The sequence below is a fragment of the Acipenser ruthenus genome, chromosome 53, assembly GCF_902713425.1.
Source record: "Acipenser ruthenus chromosome 53, fAciRut3.2 maternal haplotype, whole genome shotgun sequence".
Lineage (NCBI taxonomy): Eukaryota > Metazoa > Chordata > Actinopteri > Acipenseriformes > Acipenseridae > Acipenser > Acipenser ruthenus.
In genome coordinates, this window is record NC_081241.1 from 8186665 (window position 1) to 8212844 (window position 26180).

The following is a 26180-nucleotide window of genomic DNA, read 5'->3' on the forward strand; positions in this document are numbered from 1 at the left end:
GCATTGCAATATTAAGCTGGATTCACTAAACTGCGGGCTGCCAAGGGAATGTATTATTCCTTGTTATTGGGCTGATATGTACTTCTTTCTAATCAACAGTATTACTTTGCCTCACATATATGGGCAATCAACATATTTCATGTGAAACCCATTCATTGCTAAAAAAAAACAAACAAATAATTCACCTCGTTTCGCTCTGCAGGTGGCGCCGTTTTACCCCCTAACTTTCATCCAAAGTTGTGTCAGATTGAACATTCCCTTCACCCGAGGAGTGGAGAGGACAGACAGGGAGTTCAATACAAAGGGTTTCTTACAACACAAAACAGTCTAGTTCAGCTGGCAGATTGTTACAGAGGAATCATAACAATAAAGCCTAAACCCAGGATAGAGCGGCTCAGTGAATGTGGTTTGGAATCTGTGCAGGAGGGTCATTGTGTCAGAGACACCATAAAAGGACAGCGTGCCGGCATTAAAGTCCAGATACACTCCTATCCTGGGGGAGCGGGGGGCAGTTATTGCAGTTTCATTGTTATTGTGCCAGGCAGAGTAATTGGACAAACTCCAGGACTTTTTATTGAATCCAATGCGACAGGAACCATCGCCTCCTTTCCTGCTGATTCCTTTATATGTGACTCCTATATCAGCCCATGCCACACTCCACTCAATCTCCCAGTAACAGCGAGTCCCAAACAAACCCTCTCTGCAAAGCACTTGGGCCCAGCTCTCAAATCTCTCTGGGTGATCATCAGGACATCGCTGGTTCTCTCCCCTCCATGTCACCTTTTTGTTCCCTTCAGACAGACAGAGGTATCTATACGCTGTGTTGGGGTCCAGTGTGAGCTGACAGGAATCTGATTAAAGAGAAGAGGACAGGTAGAGACGGTTAGAAAACTCAAATCACTGAGAACCATGAACCATGGCTGTTTCTGACATGAGGCTACAGCTTGAAAACAGAAGCGGCATTGAGATACAAAGGTACAGAAGAGAGTAATAGGATTATTTGTATTATTTTGGGTGAGTTTGTGTGAATTCATTTGGCAGCTGGCAATCAATGCACAAATTAATTATGCTAATCATTGTAAAATAATATTCACTCCCCTCCAACAAGTATTGGTTCAGACGAATACATGCACAATGACTGGGGTATTTGTTTCCATGTTCCCCACGCAGACTCCTTGCTTACTAAGTACCTTGAATAGAATATCATCCACTAAAATCCCTTCACTGTCCTCCCTTTTCTCCATGCTGCCTCATTTCTCCTCCATGCTCCCTTCTCCCTGCTCCCTCTTTCATACTCCCTTCTCCATGGTCCCTCCTCCATGCTCCCTGCTCCCTCCTCAAAGCTCCCTTTTCTTTGCTCTCTCCTCAATCCTCTCTTCTCTCTGCTCCCTCCTACCTCTTCCCTGATCCCACCTCACTCCTCCATGCTTCCTTCTCCATACTCCACCCACCATCCTCCCTCCTCTATGCTCCTCCTCCCTGCTTCCTCCTCCATAATCCCTGCTCCCTCTTCCCTGCTCTCTCCTCCATTCTCCTTCTCTATGCTCCCTCCTCCCTGTTCTATGCTCCCTCCACTCTCCTTCTTTCATGCTCCCTCCTCCCTGCTCCCTCCTCCCCACTCCCTCCTCCTTCCTGTATGCTCCCTGCTCCCTTCTACCTCCTCCCTGTTCCATCTTCCCGCTCCCTCCTCCCTGGTCCACGTTGTCTCCTCCCTCCTCCCTCCTCCCTGCTATTTTATAGACAAGTATATTTAGACTGTAATAATTAAGGTTGATAATCAATAAATTTGATCTATAATTCTTACTTGAGATTGATTTCTGACATTGGATAAGTTCTCTCTTTTTATTTTTCTGTCTTCAATAAACTGCTGCTGCTATTAATTAAACCCTCTTGCTGTTTGATTGTTTTGTTCATTATAATTCCTCGATCTCATCAAACTTTTTCAATTGGAACTAATCAAATGCAGCTCTGCATACAATTACAGTTCACTTAATGTTCCTACAGGGTATATGTTGCCATTTTACCCACTCAGACCCCTTGCTTACTAAATATCTTCAATAGAATATCGTCCACTCTTCAAATATCTGTCTAATATTTTAATGAGCAATCCATACCACAAGTGCAGTGATACTGCAATATACATTTACTACCAGCACAGGATGACTGGGAGGGATAGCTGTTCATTTTACCCCACAACTGGTTTCACATGCATTGTACATGTATTAAAAGATGGGATGATTATCTATTCAGGGATACCAAGATATTTAGGGAGAGAAAGGTCGGAGTGGAAAAACAGGCAACAAATGCCCCTCCCCCAGTCATTCTGCATGTATTCATCTGAACCAATACTTATTGGAGAGGAGTGTAGATTAATGGCTTCACAATTACTAATAAATAATAATAATTGCTGCCCTCAAGCTCCACCCCTCCCTGTTCTGTAGTGTTAGCTCTTCTCACAATGGAGTGACACATCTTTCAATCAAATGTTTCAGTGAAAACAGACTTACATTTTAAAAACTCAGCTCTGTTCCTTGGCTCTGGAGCCTGCAGACTGTCAACTGCAACTTCATTCACTGGGCAGAAAAAAGAGAGAAATAGAATTGAAACATACAACAGTCATTGTCTGCGCCATCCTCAAATCACTCCCTCCCTGCATCATCAGTCCCCGTTCTCTGTTCCCTGCTCCCTCCTTCATCCTCCTTGCTCCCTCCTCTATCCACCCTGCTCCCTCCTCCATTCTCCCTCCTCCCTCCTCCCTGCTCCCTCCACCCTGCTCCTTCTGTCTGCTCCCTCCTCCATCCTCCCTGCTCAATCCCCCCTTCTCCCTGATCCATGCTCCCACCCTGCTCCCTCCTCCATCCTCCCTGCTCAATCCCCCCTTCTCCCTGATCCATGCTCCCTCCCTGCTCCCTCCTCCATACTCCCTTCTCCCTCCTCCATCCTCCCTGTTCCTCCCACCCTGCTCCCTCCTCTGTCCCCCCTGCTACTTCCTCCATCCTCCCTGCTCTCCCCTCCCTGCTCCCTCCTCCATCCTCCCTGCTCTCTCCTCCCTGCTCCCTCCTCCATCCTCCTTGCTCTCTCCTCCCTGCTCCCTCCTGCCTGCTCCCTCCTCCCTATTCCATTCTCCCTGCTCCCTCTTCCATCCTCCCTGCTACATCCACCCTGCTCCCTCGTGCCTGCTCCCTCCTCCATCCTCCCTTCTCCCTGCTCCATGCTTCCTCCCTGCTCCCTCCTCCATCCTCCCTGCTCCCTTCTCCCTGCTCCCTCCTCCATCCTCCCTGCTCCCTCCACCCTGCTCCCGCCTCCATCCTCCCTACCCCCTCCTCCCTGCTCCACCAGCTATCAGATGTTATTGTTGGTGTTTTGGGGCGATCAGCCAATAATACAACCGTTTCCACCCTTTATGAGTTTTCAATGGTCAGATTATATGTCAGTCACACAGCCTGAGGAAACTGCTGAATGTGAGCTGAAGCAATCGTAAAACTTCTATATTTTACTCTATTAATACAGAGTCTGTCATATCTGTTCCTGTAAGATACGATCCCCTCTATTAATACAGAGCCTGTCAGATCTGATCCTGTAAGATACGATCCCCTCTATTAATACAGAGCCTGTCATATCTGATCCTGTAAGATACGATCCCCTCTATTAATACAGAGCCTGTCATATCTGATCCTGTAAGATACGATCCCCTCTATTCATACAGAGCCTGTCATATCTGATCCTGTAAGATAAGATCCCCTCTGTTAATACAGAGCCTGTCATATCTGATCCTGTGAGATACGATCCCCTCTATTAACCGATGGACCTCTGGCGTGTCATTTACACAGGATGCTGCTATCAATTGAACAGTACTGATGGAAATTGATCAATGCATATTTGATTACGTGTCTAAAACAGTAAACTCAGCTCTTAGCAGGACAGAATGTATTCCACTGCAGGTAAAAAGAAGGAGATGTGTTTGTGAATTCAGTTTCACTTTTTACAAGCTGTCACGTAACTACCCAGTGTAACCATGTTAAAAATACAAGCAAGCAAGGGATTCACATCATTACTGTAGTGTTAGAAATATGAAACAAGATGTATTGCCGCCCTGCAAAGCCAGATTGTGTTAGTGATCACTTTCTTGTTGTTGTTTCTGTCTGGGGTTAACACGCAATAAGTGCTTTTTGGAATTCCATTTTGTTAATTGTCAAATAATGTATTGTAGCGTGCACGGGGCTGGTAGGCGACGCAATCTGAAATGACATGAGCCCGATAGATGCTGCTTGCAAAGGAGCCGGCTCTTTCGCACAACGGTATATCAGGCTTTTGTCTTTGTGGGTGATTATGTCACCTACCACTCTCACTGCTGCCTTCCCCAGTGCACGCTACACTCTCCCCTGCCAGCCCCGCTGCTGCCTTCCCCCGTGCACGCTACACTCTTCCCTGCCAGCTCCGCTGCTGCCTTCCCCCGTGCACGCTACACTCTCCCCTGCCAGCCCCGCTGCTGCCTTCCCCCGTGCACGCTACACTCTCCCCTGCCAGCCCCGCTGCTGCCTTCCCCCGTGCACGCTACACTCTCCCCTGCCAGCCCCGCTGCTGCCTTCCCCCGTGCACGCTACACTCTCCCCTGCCAGCCCCGCTGCTGCCTTCCCCCGTGCACGCTACACTCTCCCCTGCCAGCCCCGCTGCTGCCTTCCCCCGTGCACGCTACACTCTCCCCTGCCAGCCCCGCTGCTGCCTTCCCCCATGCATGCCACACTCTCCCCTGCCAGCCCCGCTGCTGCCTTCCCCCGTGCACGCTACACTCTCCCCTGCCAGCCCCGCTACAATCTCCCCCGCCAGCCCCGCTGCTGCCTTCCCCCGTGCACGCTACACTCCCCCGTGCACGCTACACTCTCCCCTGCCAGCCCCGCTGCTGCCTTCCCCCGTGCACGCTACACTCTCCCCTGCCAGCCCTGCTGCTGCCTTCCCCCGTGCACGCTACACTCTCCCCTGCCAGCCCCGCTGCTGCCTTCCCCCGTGCATGCTACACTCTCCCCCGCCAGCCTCAAATCCGAGTGTAATGAACAGTGGTTCCTGCAGGCAGGAGTTTCTCAGAGGGCGAGGCAATCCACACACAGGCAGAGGGCGGGTGTGAACCCGGGACCTCTCACTCTGAAGCATAGTGCCGAGCCGGCTCTTTCGTACAGCTGTATCGGCGCTATGCTTTAGTTTAAAACAATCTTCGAATCCCTGGCTAGTGAACAAACCTTCTAACTGGGTCATGATAGAAGATATTTGTGAAATTTAAAAAAAAGAGTAACTAACCACTGACCTGTGTATTGTGCAGATGAACTTGTTGTCTTGACTTTGCTGGTTGTGTCACTGCTCACAGAATACCCCAACTTCCCTTCCACTGTGTATCTAAATTCATACTCTGTGTTCGGTTGCAAGCCTGATACAGTGAGGGTCTTTGTTTTATCAGTGCTGGACTGAATTGCCCATTCCTTCTGATTAATACACTTATACTCCAGATGGTATTTTAGTTTCTGATCAGCATCACTACTGGGAGGCACCACCTTCAGAGTCACACTGTCATGGGTGACATCACAGACCTCAGGGACGTCAGGTTTTGATGGGATCTTGAAATGTATGTATTTCGATGCTCCATTTTCATGCAGGAGAATGCAGGCTCCAGGAAACTCCTGGTCTTCCTTAGACACTATGAAGAACTTTGTTTTCTTATTCTCCCTGTTGATGTTCACTAACTCCTGGAATACCTTCAAGTACATTTTTATCTTCAGTTTAGTTTCACTGCTCACCCATTGCTTGCTCTCCTGATGCAAATATTTACTAGGAATTGAACTTTGAGTGTTCTTACTCGCTTGGGTTTCAAGGTAGTTTTTTAGATCTTCCAGATATGGTTCTGGCTCGTGCAGTGAGGTGAAGGTAAAGCAAACAATATTTTCAGTCTCATTGTTTAATTCTTCCTCATCTAGCTCATTCACAGAAGATACAGCATGTATGTCTTTTAAAATAGCAAGGCAACGTCTCACTGCATTGATTTCTCTTTCTTTGCTGCTCAGCCAATCATGTTGTTCTTTAAAGTTAAAAGGGGACTCTTCATGATTTTTTAAAATCTCTCCGAGCGACTCTTCCTCTTGCACACCTCCACGGATGGAAGGCAGCACGGCGGACAGTTTGCTCATGAAATTCTGCATGTACTGTGTGCCACTTTCTTTCAGTTGTTGAATCTTCTCATCGACTTCAGGAAACGTTCGGGTAACAATGTCTTTTATCATGTCGTTGCTTTGCATTTCAATTGTATTAAATTGTTCTAAGACAGTTTGCACAAATGTTACCAAGTAGTCACTTATGTTCCTTTTCAGCCTGGCAGCCCTGGAGTCCAGCTTCTTTAACGGGTACAGCCAGACCTTCACAGGCACTGCGTTCTCTCCTTTGTCCCCGAGCAATTCTGGAAGAGTTGAGTAGGCTTTCACAGCGTCTTGGTAAGTCAATGGGTTAGATTTGAGATGAAAATCTCCATGAAATGTACATTCGAATTTTTCAACTTCAGCTTTTTCTGTTTCCTTCAGGTCAATAGAGCCTTGACCTTCCATTTTAATTTTAGGTATTTTACTTATTGCAAGCTCCATTTTTCCGTGGATTTCCTGTTGCTTCTCCTCTGAGGATACCTGCCGGTCGAATATGAAATATGCCTGAGCTCCGTACAGCACAGCGGTGACCACGTGAGTCGCTGTCTTGTCTTCAAACACGCTGGGGTGAGACACTTTCTCTTTGGCCAGATGATTCATGGTCAGATTCTCAAATCGTGTCGTTGTGTAGTACTGCAGAGTGACTCGGGATTGTCTTGTTGATTTCTTTGTATCCTTGAAGTACTTTGCAGCTCCACCCACTTTAACCAAATCCCCCAGGAGACTCGCCTTCAGGGAAGCGTCCACTTTCAAAGCAGAAGCCTTATCTTCAATGGAGTCCGAGGTGCTGACACTGAACTCGGTTATCGGCTGGTTTTCTTTATTTATGCTGCCTTTTAGTTCTTCTAGGTTCCACAAAGTAATTCCTGCCATGCAATCAAGATACACAACTTAATACATTTATCTCAAGGCAAGGCATTTATCTCAAGGCAGCAGTGTGGAGTAGTGGTTAGGGCTCTGGACTCTTGACCAGAGGGTCATGGGTTCAAATCCCGGTGGGGACACTGCTGCTGTACCCTTGAGCAAGGTACTTTACCTAGATTGCTCCAGTAAAAACCCAACTGTATAAATGGGTAATTATATGTAAAAATAATGTGATATCTTGTAACAATTGTAAGTCGCCCTGGATAAGGGCGTCAGCTAAGAAATAAATAATAATAATAAAGTTTACTTCAGGCTTTAAATAACTTTTTCAAATCCACATAATGTTCCAAAACTGAGCACTGTGTGTGTGTGTATACTGAGCATCAAAAGAAATATATCACTTATATTTGAGCATCAAAAGAAACTTATCACTTCTATCTGTATAACATTCACTAGATGTGATTGAGCAGATTAGAGCAGGTGCAGTGACTTTTTATTGTGCTGATTAACAATTGACATCACTAAGATGGTGCAGGTGTTGTGACTCTTGGTCTCCCAGTTGGTGGCGCTGTCATTGACAGAGTGTGTCTGGTTATACCGTCTCGCCAGGTTTGAAATCGCTGGCTGTGAGCACCCAAGACGGCAAGTCACAGCACGCTGCCCTAGTCCAGCCTCCAACACACCGATTGCACGAAGGCGCTGCTCTCTTGACAGACATGGCATATTTTTTTTCTGTGATTGTCTTTATTGCTTTTATTCAAGCTTGCAAATGAAAGCTGAAATCACTCCATATCCAGCGTCCAATCAACTGTCTCACTAATTAGGTGATTAAGTGCATATGCTTCAGTCATAGTCACTCAAGTGATTAAAAAGAAACCAAAAACATTTTGTAAATGTCCATCATTTATATACCATTTTTTATAATAGTGATAACTTTCTTTTGATGCTTGGTATATATATATATATATATATATATATATATATATATATATATATATATATATATATATATATATACACACACACATACACAGATATAGTGTAGCATGCATGGGGGAAGGCAGCAGCAGGGCTGGTAGGTGATGTAATCACACACGAAGACTTAAGCCCGATATACGCTCCTTGCAGAGGAGCCGGCTCTTTTGTACAGCGGTATCAGCACTATGCTTTAGTGCGAGAGGTCCCGGGTTCACGCCCGCCCTCCACCTGTGTGTAGATTGCCTCTCCCTGTGTGATATTCCTGTCTGCGTTGACCGCGGTTCCCTACAATATGTTACAGTAAGTCTGAATATTAGCAAATCTCGAAAATAAACAGAACGCTTTACTGCAGACATTTACAGGTAAATCTCAAGAAAAACTAAGTTCCTTTACCAATTAAGCTTCGCTAAATAGTAAGATTAACAGGTAAATCTCTGAAAAGCGATCTATTTCTTCATAATTCCAGATATTTACCACCTTACTTGGTAAATGTTGACAGTTTCCGGTAAAACGTAAGATTTTCCAGATTTGAACTTTTACTGTACATGCAAACTCTTCAGATGCAGAGTGGCTGATTACCCTGCGGGGGCTCCCTATTGAATCTCTCCTGCTCCTGTGCCTCACACTGGTGTGCTGTCTCACTCGTGTGGGCTGAATAAGTGCAAGCAAGGGTCAGCAGTCACCTGGAATGAGGCGATCCTTCCGGCAGTCATACAGCATTCCCAGCTGGAAGGGTCGTCCAAGAGCTGCCATCTCCAGAGTCTCATCCCCTGTATTAGCCATGCTTTATCTGAAGAAGAGGCCCTACAAAACAAGGGTGACACATCTGATCAGAAGATTCCATCTTCAAGTGTAGTGCAGTGTTGAGAAAGTGAAATTACATTACCAGACTGCAGCTTTGAAAATGATGAATATACAGAATGGAAATCAATGTGCATTTTATTATGGATACATTATCATCATGGCTGTAACTAACTATGAGGAAACCAAGGTCAAAAACCAGGCAGTCATATAAATACTGCAGCTAGAGCTTGAAACCTAAGCTTGACCTGGTAGAATGTAAGCTCTGGTTATGACCCTGATTATCATGTATAGTTGGGGTTAAGTAGAAACTTTAATGTTACACCTCATTTTTTGTACTTTAATAACTTTGACCCTGTTCGATGGATTTGCTCACAATATTGTATGTGTGGTTTCTTGACGTGACCTATTTCGTTCTGCTTGGATTCCGAGATCCGGATAGTGAAAAAAAAGTTATCTTTTGATGTTTTTTCTTTTATTTGTCACTCACCAACGTCCAAACAGCTTGTAATTTTGGACTGAAATTACAAGCCCCCCCCCCCCCCCCCCCCACACCAACAACAACAGGAAAACACATTTCTGAACAGCTTTATGTGCTATTATAATTATACTGGACTCAGATTCATGTTACTGCAATAGCACAATACATTTCGGAACAGCTTCATGTGCTATTATAATTATACTGGACTGGGACTCACGTTACTGCAATAGCACAATACATTTCTGAACAGCTTCATGTGCTCTTATAATTATACTGGACTGGGACTCACGTTACTGCAATAGCACAATACATTTCTGAACAGCTTCATGTGCTCTTATAATTATACTGGACTCAGATTCATGTTACTGCAATAGCACAATACATTTCAGAACAGCTTCATGTGCTATTATAATTATACTGGACTGGGACTCACGTTACTGCAATAGCACAATACATTTCTGAACAGCTTCATGTGCTCTTATAATTATACTGGACTCAGATTCATGTTACTGCAATAGCACAATACATTTCTGAACAGCTTCATGTGCTCTTCTAATTATACTGGACTCAAATTCACGTTACTGCAATAGCACAATACATTTCTGAACAACTTCATGTGCTCTTATAATTATACTGGACTGGGACTCACGTTACTGCAATAGCACAATACATTTCTGAACAGCTTCATGTGATCTTATAATTATACTGGACTCAGATTCATGTTACTGCAATAGCACAATACATTTCTGAACAGCTTCATGTGCTCTTATAATTATACTGGACTGGGATTCATGTTACTGTAATAGCACAATACATTTCTGAACAGCTTCATGTGCTATTATAATTATACTGGACTGGGACTCACGTTACTGCAATAGCACAATACATTTCTGAACAGCTTCATGTGCTCTTATAATTATACTGGACTGGGATTCATGTTACTGTAATAGCACAATACATTTCTGAACAGCTTCATGTGCTCTTATAATTATACTGGACTGGGATTCATGTTACTGTAATAGCACAATACATTTCTGAACAGCTTCATGCGCTATTATAATTATACTGGACTGGGACTCACGTTACTGCAATAGCACAATACATTTCTGAACAGCTTCATGTGATCTTATAATTATACTGGACTGGGATTCATGTTACTGTAATAGCACAATACATTTCTGAACAGCTTCATGCGCTATTATAATTATACTGGACTGGGACTCACGTTACTGCAATAGCACAATACATTTCTGAACAGCTTCATGTGCTATTATAATTATACTGGACTCTGATTCATGTTACTGCAATAGCACAATACATTTCAGAACAGCTTCATGCGCTATTATAATTATACTGGACTCAGATTCACGTTACTGCAATAGCACAATACATTTCTGAACAGCTTCATGTGCTCTTATAATTATACTGGACTGGGATTCATGTTACTGCAATAGCACAATACATTTCTGAACAGCTTCATGTGCTCTTATAATTATACTGGACTCAGATTCATGTTACTGCAATAGCACAATACATTTCTGAACAGCTTCATGTGCTATTATAATTATACTGGACTGGGACTCATGTTACTGCAATAGCACAATACATTTCTGAACAGCTTCATGTGCTCTTATAATTATTCTGGACTGGGACTCACGTTACTGCAATAGCACAATACATTTCTGAACAGCTTCATGTGATCTTATAATTATACTGGACTGGGACTCACGTTACTGCAATAGCACAATACATTTCTGAACAGCTTCATGTGCTCTTATAATTATACTGGACTGGGATTCATGTTACTGCAATAGCACAATACATTTCTGAACAGCTTCATGTGCTCTTATAATTATACTGGACTGGGACTCACGTTACTGCAATAGCACAATACATTTCTGAACAGCTTCATGTGATCTTATAATTATACTGGACTGGGACTCACGTTACTGCAATAGCACAATACATTTCTGAACAGCTTCATGTGCTCTTATAATTATACTGGACTCAGATTCATGTTACTGCAATAGCACAATACATTTCTGAACAGCTTCATGTGCTCTTATAATTATTCTGGACTGGGACTCACGTTACTGCAATAGCACAATACATTTCTGAACAGCTTCATGTGATCTTATAATTATACTGGACTGGGACTCACGTTACTGCAATAGCACAATACATTTCTGAACAGTTTCATGTGCTATTATAATTATACTGGACTCAGATTCACGTTACTGCAATAGCACAATACATTTGTGAACAGCTTCATGTGCTCTTATAATTATACTTGACTGGGACTCACGTTACTGCAATAGCACTGTAGCACTGTTGCTACATATGTGGGTGTAATTTTCACTCACCTGTCTCTGTAAGTAAAGGCAGTAGCCTGGCCAGGCCAACCTAAAAAAAACTACATTTCCCAGTATCCATTTCTTTCTTTCTTTCACCCCATTGGTCCATTCAAAATTTCATCCACCAATCCTCTCACACAGTCAATCTTCACCTGTCTCTTATTTCTCTAATTGTGGGGGGTTGGGAGTGTGTTTTTTGCCTGTAGCTAGCACCTTGGTGAGAGAGTCTGTCTACCTTTTGAGAAACCTAATCTTTATACTGTTAGCTTGATATTATTCTTTAGCCTTTGTTTTTCTTTTTGTCTGCTGCTTTAGTTTATTGTCTAGTTACTGTTTTTTCTTAATTAGGTGGGGTAGTTTCATTTGTGTTTTTGCTGGAGTGTGTGGTTGTATGTTTTTGTGCATCTGTTCTGGACTGTTTGCAACCTCAGTTTTCATCAAACATCCATTTCATCGCTCTCAATGTTTTTCATCTCCTGAAGACCTCTACATCATCGTTCACATTCATCCCAAGTAATTATCTGGACTTCCATACCGGTTTGGTGAGCTCTTTCCATTGACTGTGTCATCGTTGTTGTTTTTTTTTTCTTTAGTTACTTTTTTGGGACTCCATTACTATTTTGTTGATTTATATTTTGTGTTGCATTGTTTATTCATTCCGTATATTAATCATCCTCCGTGTCAGTAATTGTTAAATTGTTGTGGTTATATTCTTAAGCTCTGCTGTGTATCTTCATTTCTAATCTGTTTTCCTGGGTTTGTTTGCACTATATTCTCTTCCTTGACACTCTGTCCCTAATTGAGTTGTTTTCTTCTGTAATTGTTTAGTCTTATTCTTTTTGTCAAGCTTTGTGTTCCTTGGAATAAACCAGTGTTTGTTTAGTGAAATTGACGCATTGTGACGACCCTGTTTTACTGTCAGTCACCCTTACTGACTTATTTAGTTTTAATTATTTGGCCAGTAGTATCTCCTAAGGGAGGACAGTACAGTTGCCTATCAACTGTGTAGGGTGACCGTTACAGCACAATACATTTCTGAACAGCTTCATGTGATCTTATAATTATACTGGACTGGGACTCACGTTACTGCAATAGCACAATACATTTCTGAACAGCTTCATGTGCTCTTATAATTATACTGGACTGGGACTCATGTTACTGTCTTCAGTCATTTTTGCTCAAGTCTTCAACTTTACATTCTTTCAAAATAAAATATTTCCTACTAAAATACTTTTTTTGCATGAATCTGTCAATGCAGAAGGCAATTTCACCAAAAGATCCACAATACAATGAAACTATAGTTTTAAAATGTATCCAGGAGGATTTGTTTTAATTTCAATGACATTCTCTGTATTAATTCTCAACACTCCATTTTACAGTTCAAACGCCACTTTTCAGCATAAAAACTACAAATATGAATCCATAAGTAATTCTGGCTGGTCTGAGTGTATTTTCACTTTAGTACATAAAAAAAAAAATCCAGGTGTGTATAGGTACCTGCCCCAAACAACTGGAATTAGAAGGGCTATGGGATATAAAAAAGGGTGAGGAACTAAGACAGGGGAGTGTGGAACTAGGAAGAACCGGAATAGGAAAGAGAGAGAAGCCGGGGAAAGTTAAACGAAAACAAAGAGGACGAGATTAGGTACAGCGAGCAGCTGGGATTTGTTTGTGCACGGACAGTGTCAGTTTCGTTTTGTTTCGTGGACTCACTCTGGGAGGACCGCGGGACTTGAAATTGAAACGAGGTACTGACAAGAATTTTTGCGTTTTGTTGTTTACGTTTTGGTGTTAATCGGGCAGTTTCGCTCTGAACTCTGTTCACTGTCGGCTTTCCTACAGGAGAAGTGTATTTATCCCGTATACTAGAACACAAAGATTTTTATAGACCTTGTTGTATGCAACTGTTTTTCTTTTTAATGTTTTTTATTGTTTGTGTACCTTCCTCTTTTTAAATTCCGGTGCTTATTGTATGGGATTACCGTATAGACTAGGATTTATAGACTATGTCTGCAAGCAGAAAAGTATAGTTTTAAATATTTTATTTTTGCTCGAGCTTGTGTTTTTAGCGTTCTTTTCTTTTTATTGTTATTAAATTTAATTTACTTGAATTGTTGCTACTACTCCTATTACTTCTGAGAACTCATATTGGATCAGTACAGTTAGGGGTGTGGATTGCGAGCTCCTGGCAGCGGACAGTTCCAGTCTGTGAGCGGCAGCACCTGTTCTGAATTCTGGATACTCGCTGTGTCTGCGCAGCAGAGCGGGGACCGGACGGACAGCGTGTGGGGGCAGTGAACTCCAACCTGTGAGACGGCAGCATATCACCGCGGGGCTCGGGACGGAATAAGGAGAGACTGGGGTCAAGCCAGTGCCGGCAGGGAAATTGAACCAGCATGCGCTGGACTACCATAGTAACTATAGTGGTGATTTACTTTGCGTTCATTCCCTGAAGGTTGTTCTTGCTTGTCCCTCCCAGGTTTTCCCTGGGATCTCTCCTGAGGCCTTCAGCTGCAGCTCAGTGCCCTATTGGGAGGGTTGCCCAAACAGGTGTTGGGACAGGGACCCAAGAGGAGGTCTGGACCAGGGAGTGGACGACGTATGGTCATCCGGTCACGCCTTGGACTATCAGTTTGGGATTGAGGGGTTGGGGTGTATAATTGCCTTTTTGTGTATTTGGTTGCATTATTCAGGCTTCTCCTTGAGAGCTGGAGAAAACAGATTGTTATATTGAGAAATGATCTAGCCTAAATAGAGAATAAAGCAACTTTTAAAAATCTAAAATACTTACCTGTGCTGTGTGTGTGAACTCCTGGGGAATAAAATAAAGAACCTGGTTAAGAAGAGAATTATAAATTACTTTTTTGGAAGGACCTTGACCTTAACAAAACAAGGTGGCGTAGTCGACAGTAAGTCTTTCATAGAACATATTTATTTTAAAGAAGAGAAACATTATTTTATCTGCTGTCACTTGGCCTGTGATAGGCTGACATAAGCTGGTACAGTTGTAAGTTTACTCTTCGGAGGAACCGGTCGGAATCATGAAGTGTCCAAACAATGTCCAAGACGACATTTCTTCATTCAAAACTCTATAGGTCCTCAGGCACGGGTTTCTCCTTTTGTTTACTGAGTTAAAATATAGAACTCAATGCAACTTGTACCAAGATGCAGTTGAGCAGCAACGTCACAGCGCGTATCTCTTCTAATTAAAGCTACAGTGGCATAATGTTGTGCAGTACAAAGCAGAGTACCAAATAATACTTTTTGCTGTATTCAGAATAAAATAACACATCATATAGCAACCTGCATTTTCTACATCTGTTTAATTCTAACAAATAATACCCTTCATAAAATAATCTGAATTGTGCAAATATTGTAACCTGGCCAAAACAATACAAAATACATTACAATACATTAATACCAATTACAACTAGCTATCAAATACTGACCTCTGATGAATCAAGTCAAGTTACTTTGTTTATTCAATAACCTGAAAATAATTCAAAACAACGAACACACCTGGCTGTACTTTTAATGGTCAGGGCAAATGTTGACGTTACTCCACCATTCAATGAGAAAGCCCACAGCACATGTTTTACATTGAACTGCAGTCCAGAGTTTAAAACAACTTTCCAAGTATCTTGCTTTTTCTTATTAGCCGCTGTGTTGTCCTGCTTAGTATTTAGTATGTCTTTATATTCATCAGGAAGTTAAATTAGCCTTCTAATTTCAATGGTACCCAAGTTTGGGTTCGTTCTATTATAATTCGACTGAACTCAGATTAATGTTACTGTCTTCAGTCACGTTTCTTTCTAAATAAATGCTAAAGTCCAAAATAAAATATTTCCTACTAAAATACTTATTTATTTTGTCTCATGAATCTGTCAATGCAGAAGGCAATTTAACAAATAGATATATAATAAAAATGATAAACTATAGTTTTAATATGTATCGAGGAGGATTTGTTTTAATTTCAAGAACATTCTCTGTGTTAATTCTCAACACTCCATTTTACAGCTCAAACTCAACTTTTCAGCATAAAAACTACAAATATGAATCCATAAATAAACCTGGCTGGTCTGAGTGCATTTTTACTTTACTATACACAATAATATTAAAAATAATAATAAAATAAACAAAAATCATGTATATTAAAATGTCACTCACCAGACTTCTGAATGATTGAATACAGGATTCAGGTTCAGCAAAGCTCTTGGTTATTTAAGATTAAATAACTGCTAACTCACTTTCTTTTGCAAATTCTGAGGTGACTTTCTTGTAGTTTTCTCCTTTTAACCAAGGCAGCCAACCAGCTGCCAACTACTTTTCTGAAAACCCTCCCACTTCCTCCTGAAAACCCGCCCAGAACCCGCCCATTTTCTGGGAAGTGGTAAATTTTAAAATAAATCCAAAGAAAGTGCACAGAAACTTGTTTATTTTTGCCACACAGAAAATGTCATGCATAATATATTTGCATATCTGTGCAGTGCCCTTTCCCTGCAGGTGCTCCTATTAGAACATACACATGAACAATTTTGGTAACAATAATTTGTTTATTTTGTCTCGATCATGGCTTCTGTTAGTGCCCCTAGTCCTACACTGGGCTAATTCACCAGCCTCTCATTGCTGCCTTTCACCTTCCTCTGGAGGCCTGGGTTCCAATCTGCAGGGCGAGGGGGCACATACATACAGACAGATAGTGGGTTAATTCACTAGCCTCTCATTGCTGCCTCTCACCTTCCTCTGGAGGCCAGGTGCACTAAAATCCATAATCAAAGTTCAAAGAGGATTTGAGACATTTCATTTGTATCACACAGGATCGCAACGCTATATGAATTGAAATATATGTGTTCATGGAACTGTGTATATATGGCATCTCATAATCAAACATTAAATGACCATTAGATGTAACATCTATTAGTTTAAATACTTTAAAATAATACATAAATTAAGTTTGATATATTCATAAATTATACAGTTGTACTGTATGTGACAGTGTATTTTCTAATGTCAACTTGAGGCCTGAAGGAAGGCTAAATTAATTTGCTTGAAATATTTTTTTTAAAACTTAGCCTTTCATACATTTTCACAAACACACAAGCACACTGGCACAGGTGACTCACACAGACAAACACACAGTTTCCAGTAACAAGCAATTCAATCTTATCAATGTAATTCAGATTCAAAGGCTGAGTTTTTTTTTCCCCACAGTGGTTCTGTTGTTTTATGACAGCTGTATAATAAATGGAATAGAAAGATGCTTGAACCAAAGTCATTGTATTTATCTTGCTCTTAATTGTATTATTACTTGTACTGTGATTCTTGAAATGTATTTGCTTACGATTGTAAGTCGCCCTGGATAAGGCCATCTGCTAAGAAATAAACAATAATAATAATAATGTTGTTACATAACTGGATCAAAGAACAACAGTCTGTCCCACTCTGATAAACTGCAGGTCAGAATCTGCTGCCCACAGTTTTTTTCATTATTTTATTTCTCTTTTTGGATTTGATTTTTATTTCCTTTAAAGCAGTGCAAAATTTGCAATATTAAAAGAATGAGGCACAAGACTGTCCCCTGAGGTGTACATGAGGTAATGCACTCCAAATATCCCAAGTGTATCACAGCTCTTGCAAGAGAGAGGCTGTCTCTTTTGTAAAGTGATGTGTTTCTGAAGGGTGTGATCTGTTTGATTTTTTTAGAAAGGAGAAATGCTGGTGTGGCAAAGTGGTTAACAGTGTGCAGGTGCAGGTGATCAATAAACAGACAGGCAATTATAATCCAGGTGCAAAGGTGTTTAATGAGTTTGTATATCCAGTGCCTGATGGCAACACATACAGTAAACAATAAATGAAGCCGAGTAATACAGCGGCGTGTGTTACTTAGGTTGTAATCCCCGGGTTTGTACCGAAATAGTCCCATTCTTTAGACACCCACACGAAACACACACAAGTCCGTTAGTGCTCATTTTGCAAGTACAGTTTATTCGTGATACAAGTGCAGTGCTGTTCCAGGTTGGTGCTGGCCTCTGGCAATGGCTCCTGAAAGTGTAGCCGTCTACTAATAACAAGACACAAACACAAGAGACAAACAAACAAACACTCACGATACATATACACAAATCACAGGTTGTTCTCTAACCAAAACAAAGGAACAGATTACGTCGCTCCGTCCCCTATTTATACCGTCACTCATGACCCCTTGGTAAACGATTGCAGTGGCTCCTCCAATCCGCGGCTGCAACATCATTTCCCTTCCGGGTCAATGAGTTAGTGCACTGAAGCTCCGCCCCTTTTCTAAATGACCGACTTCCTTTTAACCCTGGGAATGAAGTGTCAGGGCAACCAGTCCAGGGTACTCTGTTCCCATTACTTCGCGCCCTCACTGGTCTGGAGGGAGATTTACCACCAAGAATCATTCTTTCTGTCACAGCCCCTTCAATCTGAAAACATCCTGGGTTAAAGAAAGCTCTACACTTGCACTTCCTAGCTCATTTCATCTAGATAGAGTTTACGATATCCTGCACTTCTTTCACAACTGCATATTATATGTGAGATCTACACAGTGTATTGAAGTACATGGCAGGTCATTTTTTCATGGAATTATTTAATTTGCTTAAACCATTAAAAACAAGTTGTGTAATTTATTATATATAGTAACATTGCCTCTCTGTTATCGGCTTGTTTGCCCTTTAAAAACATAGACCCAGACACAGAACTGCACAGTGAAGCACTTTTGTGCACTTATTACAAAACAAAAACGTAGCTCTCACTGAGCACTCACTGCACATATGTAGGTCCCTGACTAACGTGCAGGTCAATAAGCTGTTTACCTGACATGTAATTCCAACACACAACACTTTATTACAAACAGTATATACAACTTACAAAGTGACTGCTCGGACACAGAGTACTCCTTCCCATGTCCTTCTACTCAGCAGCCTAGAGCAGACTAACTGCTTCTTTTTTATACTCTGCACCTGGCTCGAATTTCCAATCATTGCGAGGTGCCGGTGATAATTAAACAAACAATAGAACAATTAAATCAAATAAAACCAATTACCTTGGCAGGGAGGCTTTACTTCTGTCCCTGCCATAAAACAAAACATTTTTCATATCGCAGACCCCCTGTCCTGCTACATCTGTTACAATATATATATATATATATATATATATATATATATATATATATATATATATATATATATATATATATATATATATATAAAATCTGTTTAATATAAAAGAAGCAATTCAGACAGACTTCAGTTCTGGAGCAGGAACATTACTGAGCTGTATGTCTTGAAGCAAAGCTGACTGATGGGAAACCTCATCCTGAAAGTAAAATAAAAACAGTAATTTTAATTATAATTAAACATGTTAGTAACAGCATTTATAATGTGGTATAAGTACTGAATAGACGATACAAGACATTTGCAATGAATGAAAATATAAAACTGTATATTAGCTGTAAACAAATCACATTAAACACACATGATTTACTTCATTGTATGGGCCATTTATTTTGTATTTTAAATTAATCTGCTTATTGAATAAGGTTTTTCATTATTTGTACAAAAAAAAAACACCTGCCATAGCAGTGTCCATATGGTGTAGGGCCTCCATGGGCAGCCAGCACGGCACTGATTGGACGTGGCAGGTAGCGATTCTGCAAGGTATGACATTTATTTTTTGCGTGTTATTTTTCATTTTATATATGTTATATAATAATTTGTTTTATTATAAAGCTGAATCTCTACTTTAATTGATATTTTTTAATAGAACACTTAGAAATTATAGAAATCACTTTGTTGTGTTTTCTCATTAACAGCCCAAAAAAATGTCAGGTTAGGGTCCAGGACTTTACCACTGTTTGTATTTGTGTGGGTGTGTCAATAACAAGTCTAGTCATCAAGCTGCTTTTAAGTACGTTTTTTATTCAAAAACAAACAAAACAGAGAAATCTAAATAAACAGTTTAAATAAAACCTATGTCTGAACTAAATTTTAACAAAACTATCAATCCGGACGGCTGAGTTGTTTACCGGTACACATCCCTGGTTTCATAAACATCTGAGCCAGATTGAGGAGTGAAAGCTGAGAATGAGAGGGAGGGAGGAGGGAGATCAGATGGGGAGAGGGTGTCGAGAGGATGGGCTGAAGAACAGTTTCTAAATGTCCTCTACTTTGGAGCAGAAGAAGGAGGCAAAGTCATCAGTTGTAAAGGAGAAGGAGGATTGGGGAGGGGACTTCCTGTGTGGCAGACATAAACTCAAGTTTCAGATCAAGAGCACATGGGAAAATGATGGGTAACTTTACATGTGCAATGCAGGCCCTTCAGGTTTCATTTGTGATCTTTTATTTAAACTATTATCAAGAAATGTTTCTTCCCTGAGTTGTATCATTACTGTGCACTTTTTATGGATTTGTTTTAAAATCTACCATTTCCCAGAAATGTAAGTTTTGTTAAACATGAAGGTCTGTCAGGCCCAATCAAGATGGACTCCTCAGACCACAGTGAAATCAAACGCAGTGTCCTTTCAGCTCATGTTGTACAGCAGGTGACATTATCCAGGTAATTCCCTTTTTGATGGCAGGTTTTATATGGAAAAGAAAAACATTAAACAAAAATCAATTAACCCTCACAGGGTGTGGTTAAATGCAAAATATTTTTCCATTAAATCTTTTGAATGTACTTAATGCATTATAGGATTAACATGGATAAATCTACCCCAGTCTCATAATGATGCTCATTTTATTTCTCCAAACACCTGTATTATCTGCACATGTATGTAATCTGTACCTAACCATGTGATTGTTATTGGCAGAATAAATGTGTATTCCAGTTAAGAATGTGTAAATACATTGTGAGGCTCCTCACTGCACTGGCTGCTTTCTGCTTCACACAGGCTTGCTTCAGTGTGCTGCCTTTCTGACTCATCCTGACTTCCTCCTTCACATTGTCTGTGGTACACACCTCAATATATTAAACTGAAAGAAAATGTAACTCGTGAATTTTTTTATTGAATTTTAGTTTGGGAAACATGAATCTGGCTACAGACACTGTGACACAAATAAGTTCACAAATAAACTTTTTTTTTTAAACAAAAACAGTCTGGACTCGTATGTTGGTTAGCCAGATCTAAAATGTAGAACAGACTTCAGCGCGTGCAGACAGAGATATACATGCTGTATGAAAATGGGACTGAAAATAACCAGAGGATTGAAGCACAGTTACATTGTTTACATGGGTCTAAGAGGATGAATACAGCCCATGATTTTTAAACAGCTGCATTTCACTTCGTTTTACAAGCTTGCGTGTTTTTTTAACAACTTCATCTTCACAGCAGACTAGTTCATCAAGGCAACTAACGTATAAAAAAATAACATTTATATGAAATAAATTACATATGATTTCTACTGAAACCGGGGGTGTCGCATACAGTAAATCTGTATAATTTATTAATATATCAAACTTATATATATTAAAGTATCTAAATCAATAGGTTTTAAATCTAAAGGTCATTTAATGATTGATTTTGAGACCCCATATATACACAGTTCCATGAACACATACATTTCAATAATATATCGTGGCGATCCTGTGTGAGACAAAGTATAGGATTTCTATCTCTGGAAGAAGTGGCTCAGCCGTTTATTGTACAGCTCTGGTCTGTTGTCAGTCTTCCACTAGCTTCATTACTCAGTCCTTACCTAGTTTCACATGTACTCTTTGTAACCCCCAACTGCCTGTAGTTGCAGAACTTAGGCTGTGGTTTTTCAACATTGCTATGCTTAACCCGACACGAGTGCTTGTTCTGTTTTTACATATCAGATGCATGTGGTTTCTGTTCTCACATGTCTCTTTCTCAGAAAACCATATTTTCATACTCACATCTCACATCTCACACGTTCCTTTGTGGTATTGTCAGCCACCTTCAGTTATGATTAAGGTTCAATAGAGAGTCCAGTTCATTATTATTATTATTATTATTATTATTATTATTATTATTATTATTATTATGCTGATGCGCTGGGGAGACCGCTCTGTGGTTGATCCCCAGAGCCAGCATCGCAGCCGGTGTGTGTGCTGATGCTCTGGGGAGGCAAAATAAGCTGATCCCTTATTTTTATTAATTAGTCATTTAGCAGACGCTTTTATTCAAAGCGACTTCCCGAGACTAGTGGCTGAACTATGCATCACGACTGCTGCTGCTGCAGAGTCACTTACAATAGGACCTCGGTTTACTTCTCATCCGAAGGACGCCACTAAACTTACCAGTTCAATATTCCACTTACCTGGGATCATGTTCAGAGCCCTGAGGTATCCCTGTTCGTCTGGGCCTTCTTCTGTCAGACATAAGAGTTCCAGGGTATCTTCGGGTGAGCTCAAAGATCCAGTATGGGTCTTGTATGAAGGATCGCAGTGTCTTTATGGCTGTGGTAGTTTGTGTTGGTAATAGTTGTGGGTTAGGTAGTAAAATATGAAACAGTATGTGAAAAATATAATAACAGAGCATCGACATGCATTATAAATATCATATAGTATTACATCTGACAGGTAAAAGCATCATCTTTCATATATTCATTTTAAATCTCCTGTAGAGAGGAGGTCATCCATGTTCTTTTGAGTTTTGTGGACTTTATACATATCTTATTACCAGAGAAAGTTGTGTGTCTGCAGGTAAGTGCCAGTGTAGAAGGCTGTGTGTCTGTAGGTAAGTGCCAGTGTAGAAAGCTGTGTGTCTGTAGGTAAGTGCCAGCGTAGAAAGCTGTGTGTCTGTAGGTGAGTGCCAGTGTAGAAAGCTGTGTGTCTGTAGGTGAGTGCCAGTGTAGAAAGCTGTGTGTCTGTAGGTGAGTGCCAGTGTAGAAAGCTGTGTGTCTGTAGGTAAGTGCCAGTGTAGAAAGCTGTGTGTCTGTAGGTAAGTGCCAGTGTAGAAAGCTGTGTGTCTGTAGGTAAGTGCCAGTGTAGAAAGCTGTGTGTCTGTAGGTAAGTGCCAGTGTAGAAAGCTGTGTGTCTGTAGGTAAGTGCCAGTGTAGAAAGCTGTGTGTCTGTAGGTAAGTGTCAGTGTAGAAAGCTGTGCGTCTGTAGGTAAGTGTCAGTGTAGAAGGCTGTGTGTCTGTAGGTGAGTGCCAGTGTAGAAAGCTGTGTGTATGTAGGTGAGTGCCAGTGTAGAAAGCTGTGTGTCTGTAGGTAAGTGCCAGTGTAGAAAGCTGTGTGTATGTAGGTGAGTGCCAGTGTAGAAAGCTGTGTGTCTGTAGGTGAGTGCCAGTGTAGAGGTTCCTGATGGAAGGGGGGAATCTTTTTAAAAGGGGTAGTGGGGGACCATTGAAAACTTCAAACACCAGTGTGGCAGAGCAGAGCTCTGCCCTTGTAAATATTGGCAGGGATGGGGTTAAATTCTCCTCCCTGCCCAGGTTTATTGTGTCAGGTGGGAATAATTACCAATCAATCAGCACCCAGCCTCCTGAAATAAAAAGAGGCCTTAGCTCCTCAGTAGAGAGAGGTAGCTGAGGAAGCAAGGGTGGTTTTCTTTGTGTGCTGGTTTTGTTAATTTTGCAATCCAGTGAAGGCAAAGTTCAGCCTGGAAGCCTTATTTTGTAAGTTTTACTTTGTGTTTATTGTTTCTGTTTTAAAAACCCTTTTGTTTGGCCCTCGTGCCTGATTATTTTATGTTTTCTATTTAATAAAAGTCTTTTGTTTGAACTGCAGTCTGTCTCTGAGCCTCATCCCTTGCACCATCCTGTCACAACCAGGTTTTCAATACACAATCTAGAACTGTACATAAACATAAGCCATATTGGCTAGCTTATCATAAGGGAACATATTGTGTTCTATCTATATATATAGCCCCACATGCACCACAGTAGTGAGAATGTTGTTATGTACGGTGTGCCTTCATGGACGTTGCTGGGACGCGCAACAGGAGATGCGTTGCTAGGCAACTAATTGAGTATGTAGGCTCGGCCAGTGCTGTCCTGATTGGGGGGTCCTGGTTGGTTGGGAGCCGTGCCCAGGAAAGCAGCATGCAGCTCAAAAAGAGTCTGCGCCACGGCTCGGAGCTGAAACATTAAACATACCTTAATTTGGAGGAAAAAAAATAAAAAAATGCCACCCTTCTTAAATATAATCCTTCATATTTTTTAGCCTTAATTCTTGTCATAAAATATGACCAGCCAAAACAGTTTATATGATTGTGTTTGATTGTGAGACCCCGTATATACACAGTTCCATGAACACATACATTTCAATAATATAGCATGGCGATCCTGCGTGAGACAAAGTATAGGATTTCAATCTCTGGAAGAAGTGGCTCAGCTGTTTATTGTACAGCTCTGGTCTGTTGTCAGTCTTCCACTAGCTTCATTACTCAGTCCTTACCTAGTTTCACATGTACTCTGCGTAACCCCCAACTGCCTGTAGTTGCTGAACTTTGGCTGTGGGGTTTCACTTTTGCTATGCTTAACCCAACACGAGCGCTTGTTCTGCTTTACCTGTCAGATGCATGTGGTTTCTGTTCTTGCATGTATGTAGAAACGTGCAAGATTGTCTGTTTGTCTCTTTCTCAGAAAACCATATTTTCGTACTCCTCACATCTCACACGTTCCTTTGTGGTATTGTCAGCCACCTTCAGTTATGTGAAAAGTTCAATAGAGAGTCCAGTTCATTATTATTATTATTATTATTATTATTATTATTATTATTATTATTATTATTATTATTATTATTATTGTCACTCTTCTTTCTAGAGCAGCAATATCCTTTTTGTAACGAGGCGACCAGAACTGAACACAATATTCTAGGTGAGGTCTTACTAATGCATTGTAGAGTTTTAACATTACTTCCCTTGATTTAAATTCAACACTTCTCACAATATATCCGAGCATCTTGTTGGCCTTTTTTTTATAGCTTCCTCACATTGTCTAGACGAAGACATTTCTGAGTCAACATAAACTCCTAGGTCTTTTTCATAGTTCCCTTCTTCATTTTCAGTATCTCCCATATGATATTTATGTGACAGGGTGACTGAAATGCCTCTAATGCAACCGTTTTATAAGCACTTTTATTTTGAGCACGTTTCTAGACAATGTGTGTGTTTTTTCTCACTTTTTGATTTATACTATATTGGAGCACGTTTTTATAATTGTATGTTTTATTATTATTATTATTATTATTATTATTATTATTATTATTATTATTATTATTATTTGCAAGTTTTGATTTTACAGGTTTTGTTTTGTCACGAAGAGGCTTGTTTGTTTTGTTTAGGCACGGGCTGTACGAGTTGGGCTAGCTGTGGTGAGAGCGAGGCTTCTGGGAGGTGTAGTTTTGCTGTCATTACTTGCGAGCAGACTAATGATTTGATCGGGTACAGGTGGAAATAATTTAGGTCAACGGACAATAGGTCGGTAGTACAGAAAGGCAGGGAACGTTTCTGTATTCAACAGGAAGAAGAAAACAACAGAGAAAAAAGCGCCGAGGAAGGCACGGACAAAGAGAAGAGAAGAAAGGTAGAGTGAAAGTGAAAGCAGCCTCGGGTCGTGAGCGGTGTGGATCTGTATTTAGAATCAAGTATGGCAGCAGCAACAGGGACGGGAGCGGCGTGGATCCGAGTCTGGAACAAAACACAGTAATAACTAAAGAGTAATGCGAACCAGGCGAGCTTAACAGAAATACAGGAAGTTATTACTGTCTTGTGTGTTTTGTTTGTTTGTTTGTTTATCATTCGGTTTGTTAACCCCCCTTTTTTTAGTTATTTATCCAGTTTTTATCCCCCAGTGCTCTCCCTGGGTCTGGTGTACTTGTGTATTTGCTTTTGATTTAGTTTGATCTCGTTTGATTTATAAGGAGCTCCTGCATTTCAGTTAGAAACCAATGGAATGTTCGTGTTGTTTTTAGTAATGATGTGTCTATTTTTGTGTCCTTTTTATCTATATTGTAGCAAATAGTTAAGCTTTGTGTTTTTATGTAAATTTAAAATAAATGCGGAAGAGCCAAATTGAAGTAATACGGTAATACAGAGTAGTAACAGCATTTACTAATGTGTTATAAACAGTGAATAGATTATATAAGAAATCTGCAATGAATGAAAATATAAAACTGTATATTAGCTGTAAACAAATCAGGACAAATCACATTAAACACATGATTTACACTTCATTGTATGGGCCATTTATTATTAATCTGTTTATTGAAAAAGGTTTTTCATTATTTGTACAAAAAAATGGAAACACCTGCCATAGCAGTGTCGATATGGTGTAGGGCCTCCATGGGCAGCCAGCACGGCACTGATTGGATGTGGCAGGTAGCGATTCTGCAAGGTGCTTTTTAAATTGTGCTGGAGGGATACGGGACCATTCCTCAATGATTACCAGCCTCTAATTCCTTCAGGTTGTGTTGTATTGGGGGTGGAAATCTGCAGTCAAGTCAGAATGGCCCATACATAGAGAGAGTCACATCACTTTAGAGACTGTTCCTTGTGAAAAAACCTCAGTAGTAATTTGTGCCTATTTGAAAAAGGAA

At 40.8% G+C, this 26180-nt stretch overlaps 1 protein-coding gene across 1 annotated transcript; it reads right to left on the minus strand.

The window, feature by feature from the left end:
- Positions 1 to 179: 179 nt before the first annotated feature.
- LOC131723088 (neoverrucotoxin subunit alpha-like) lies at positions 180 to 15900 on the minus strand. Its single transcript, XM_059016433.1, has 4 exons — positions 15825 to 15900; positions 8705 to 8825; positions 5258 to 7045; positions 180 to 851 (listed from the first exon to the last, which is right to left on the minus strand). Exons 2-4 carry the CDS (start codon positions 8802 to 8804, stop codon positions 328 to 330), a joined length of 2412 nt encoding a protein of 803 aa, XP_058872416.1. The 5' UTR covers positions 8805 to 8825; positions 15825 to 15900; the 3' UTR covers positions 180 to 327.
- Positions 15901 to 26180: the final 10280 nt, after the last annotated feature.

Bases quoted from the DNA above. Each gene is read 5' to 3' on its own strand.
- LOC131723088 (XM_059016433.1), bottom strand. From the start codon at position 8,804: ATGGCTAATACAGGGGATGAGACTCTGGAGATGGCAGCTCTTGGACGA. The intron at 7,046-8,704 runs GTGACTGCTGAC...ATTGCATGGCAG, and splicing joins GAAGGATCGCCTCATTCCAG to GAATTACTTTGTGGAACCTA. The intron at 852-5,257 runs TTCTATCATGAC...CTCTTTAATCAG, and splicing joins TTTTAAATTTCACAAATATC to ATTCCTGTCAGCTCACACTG.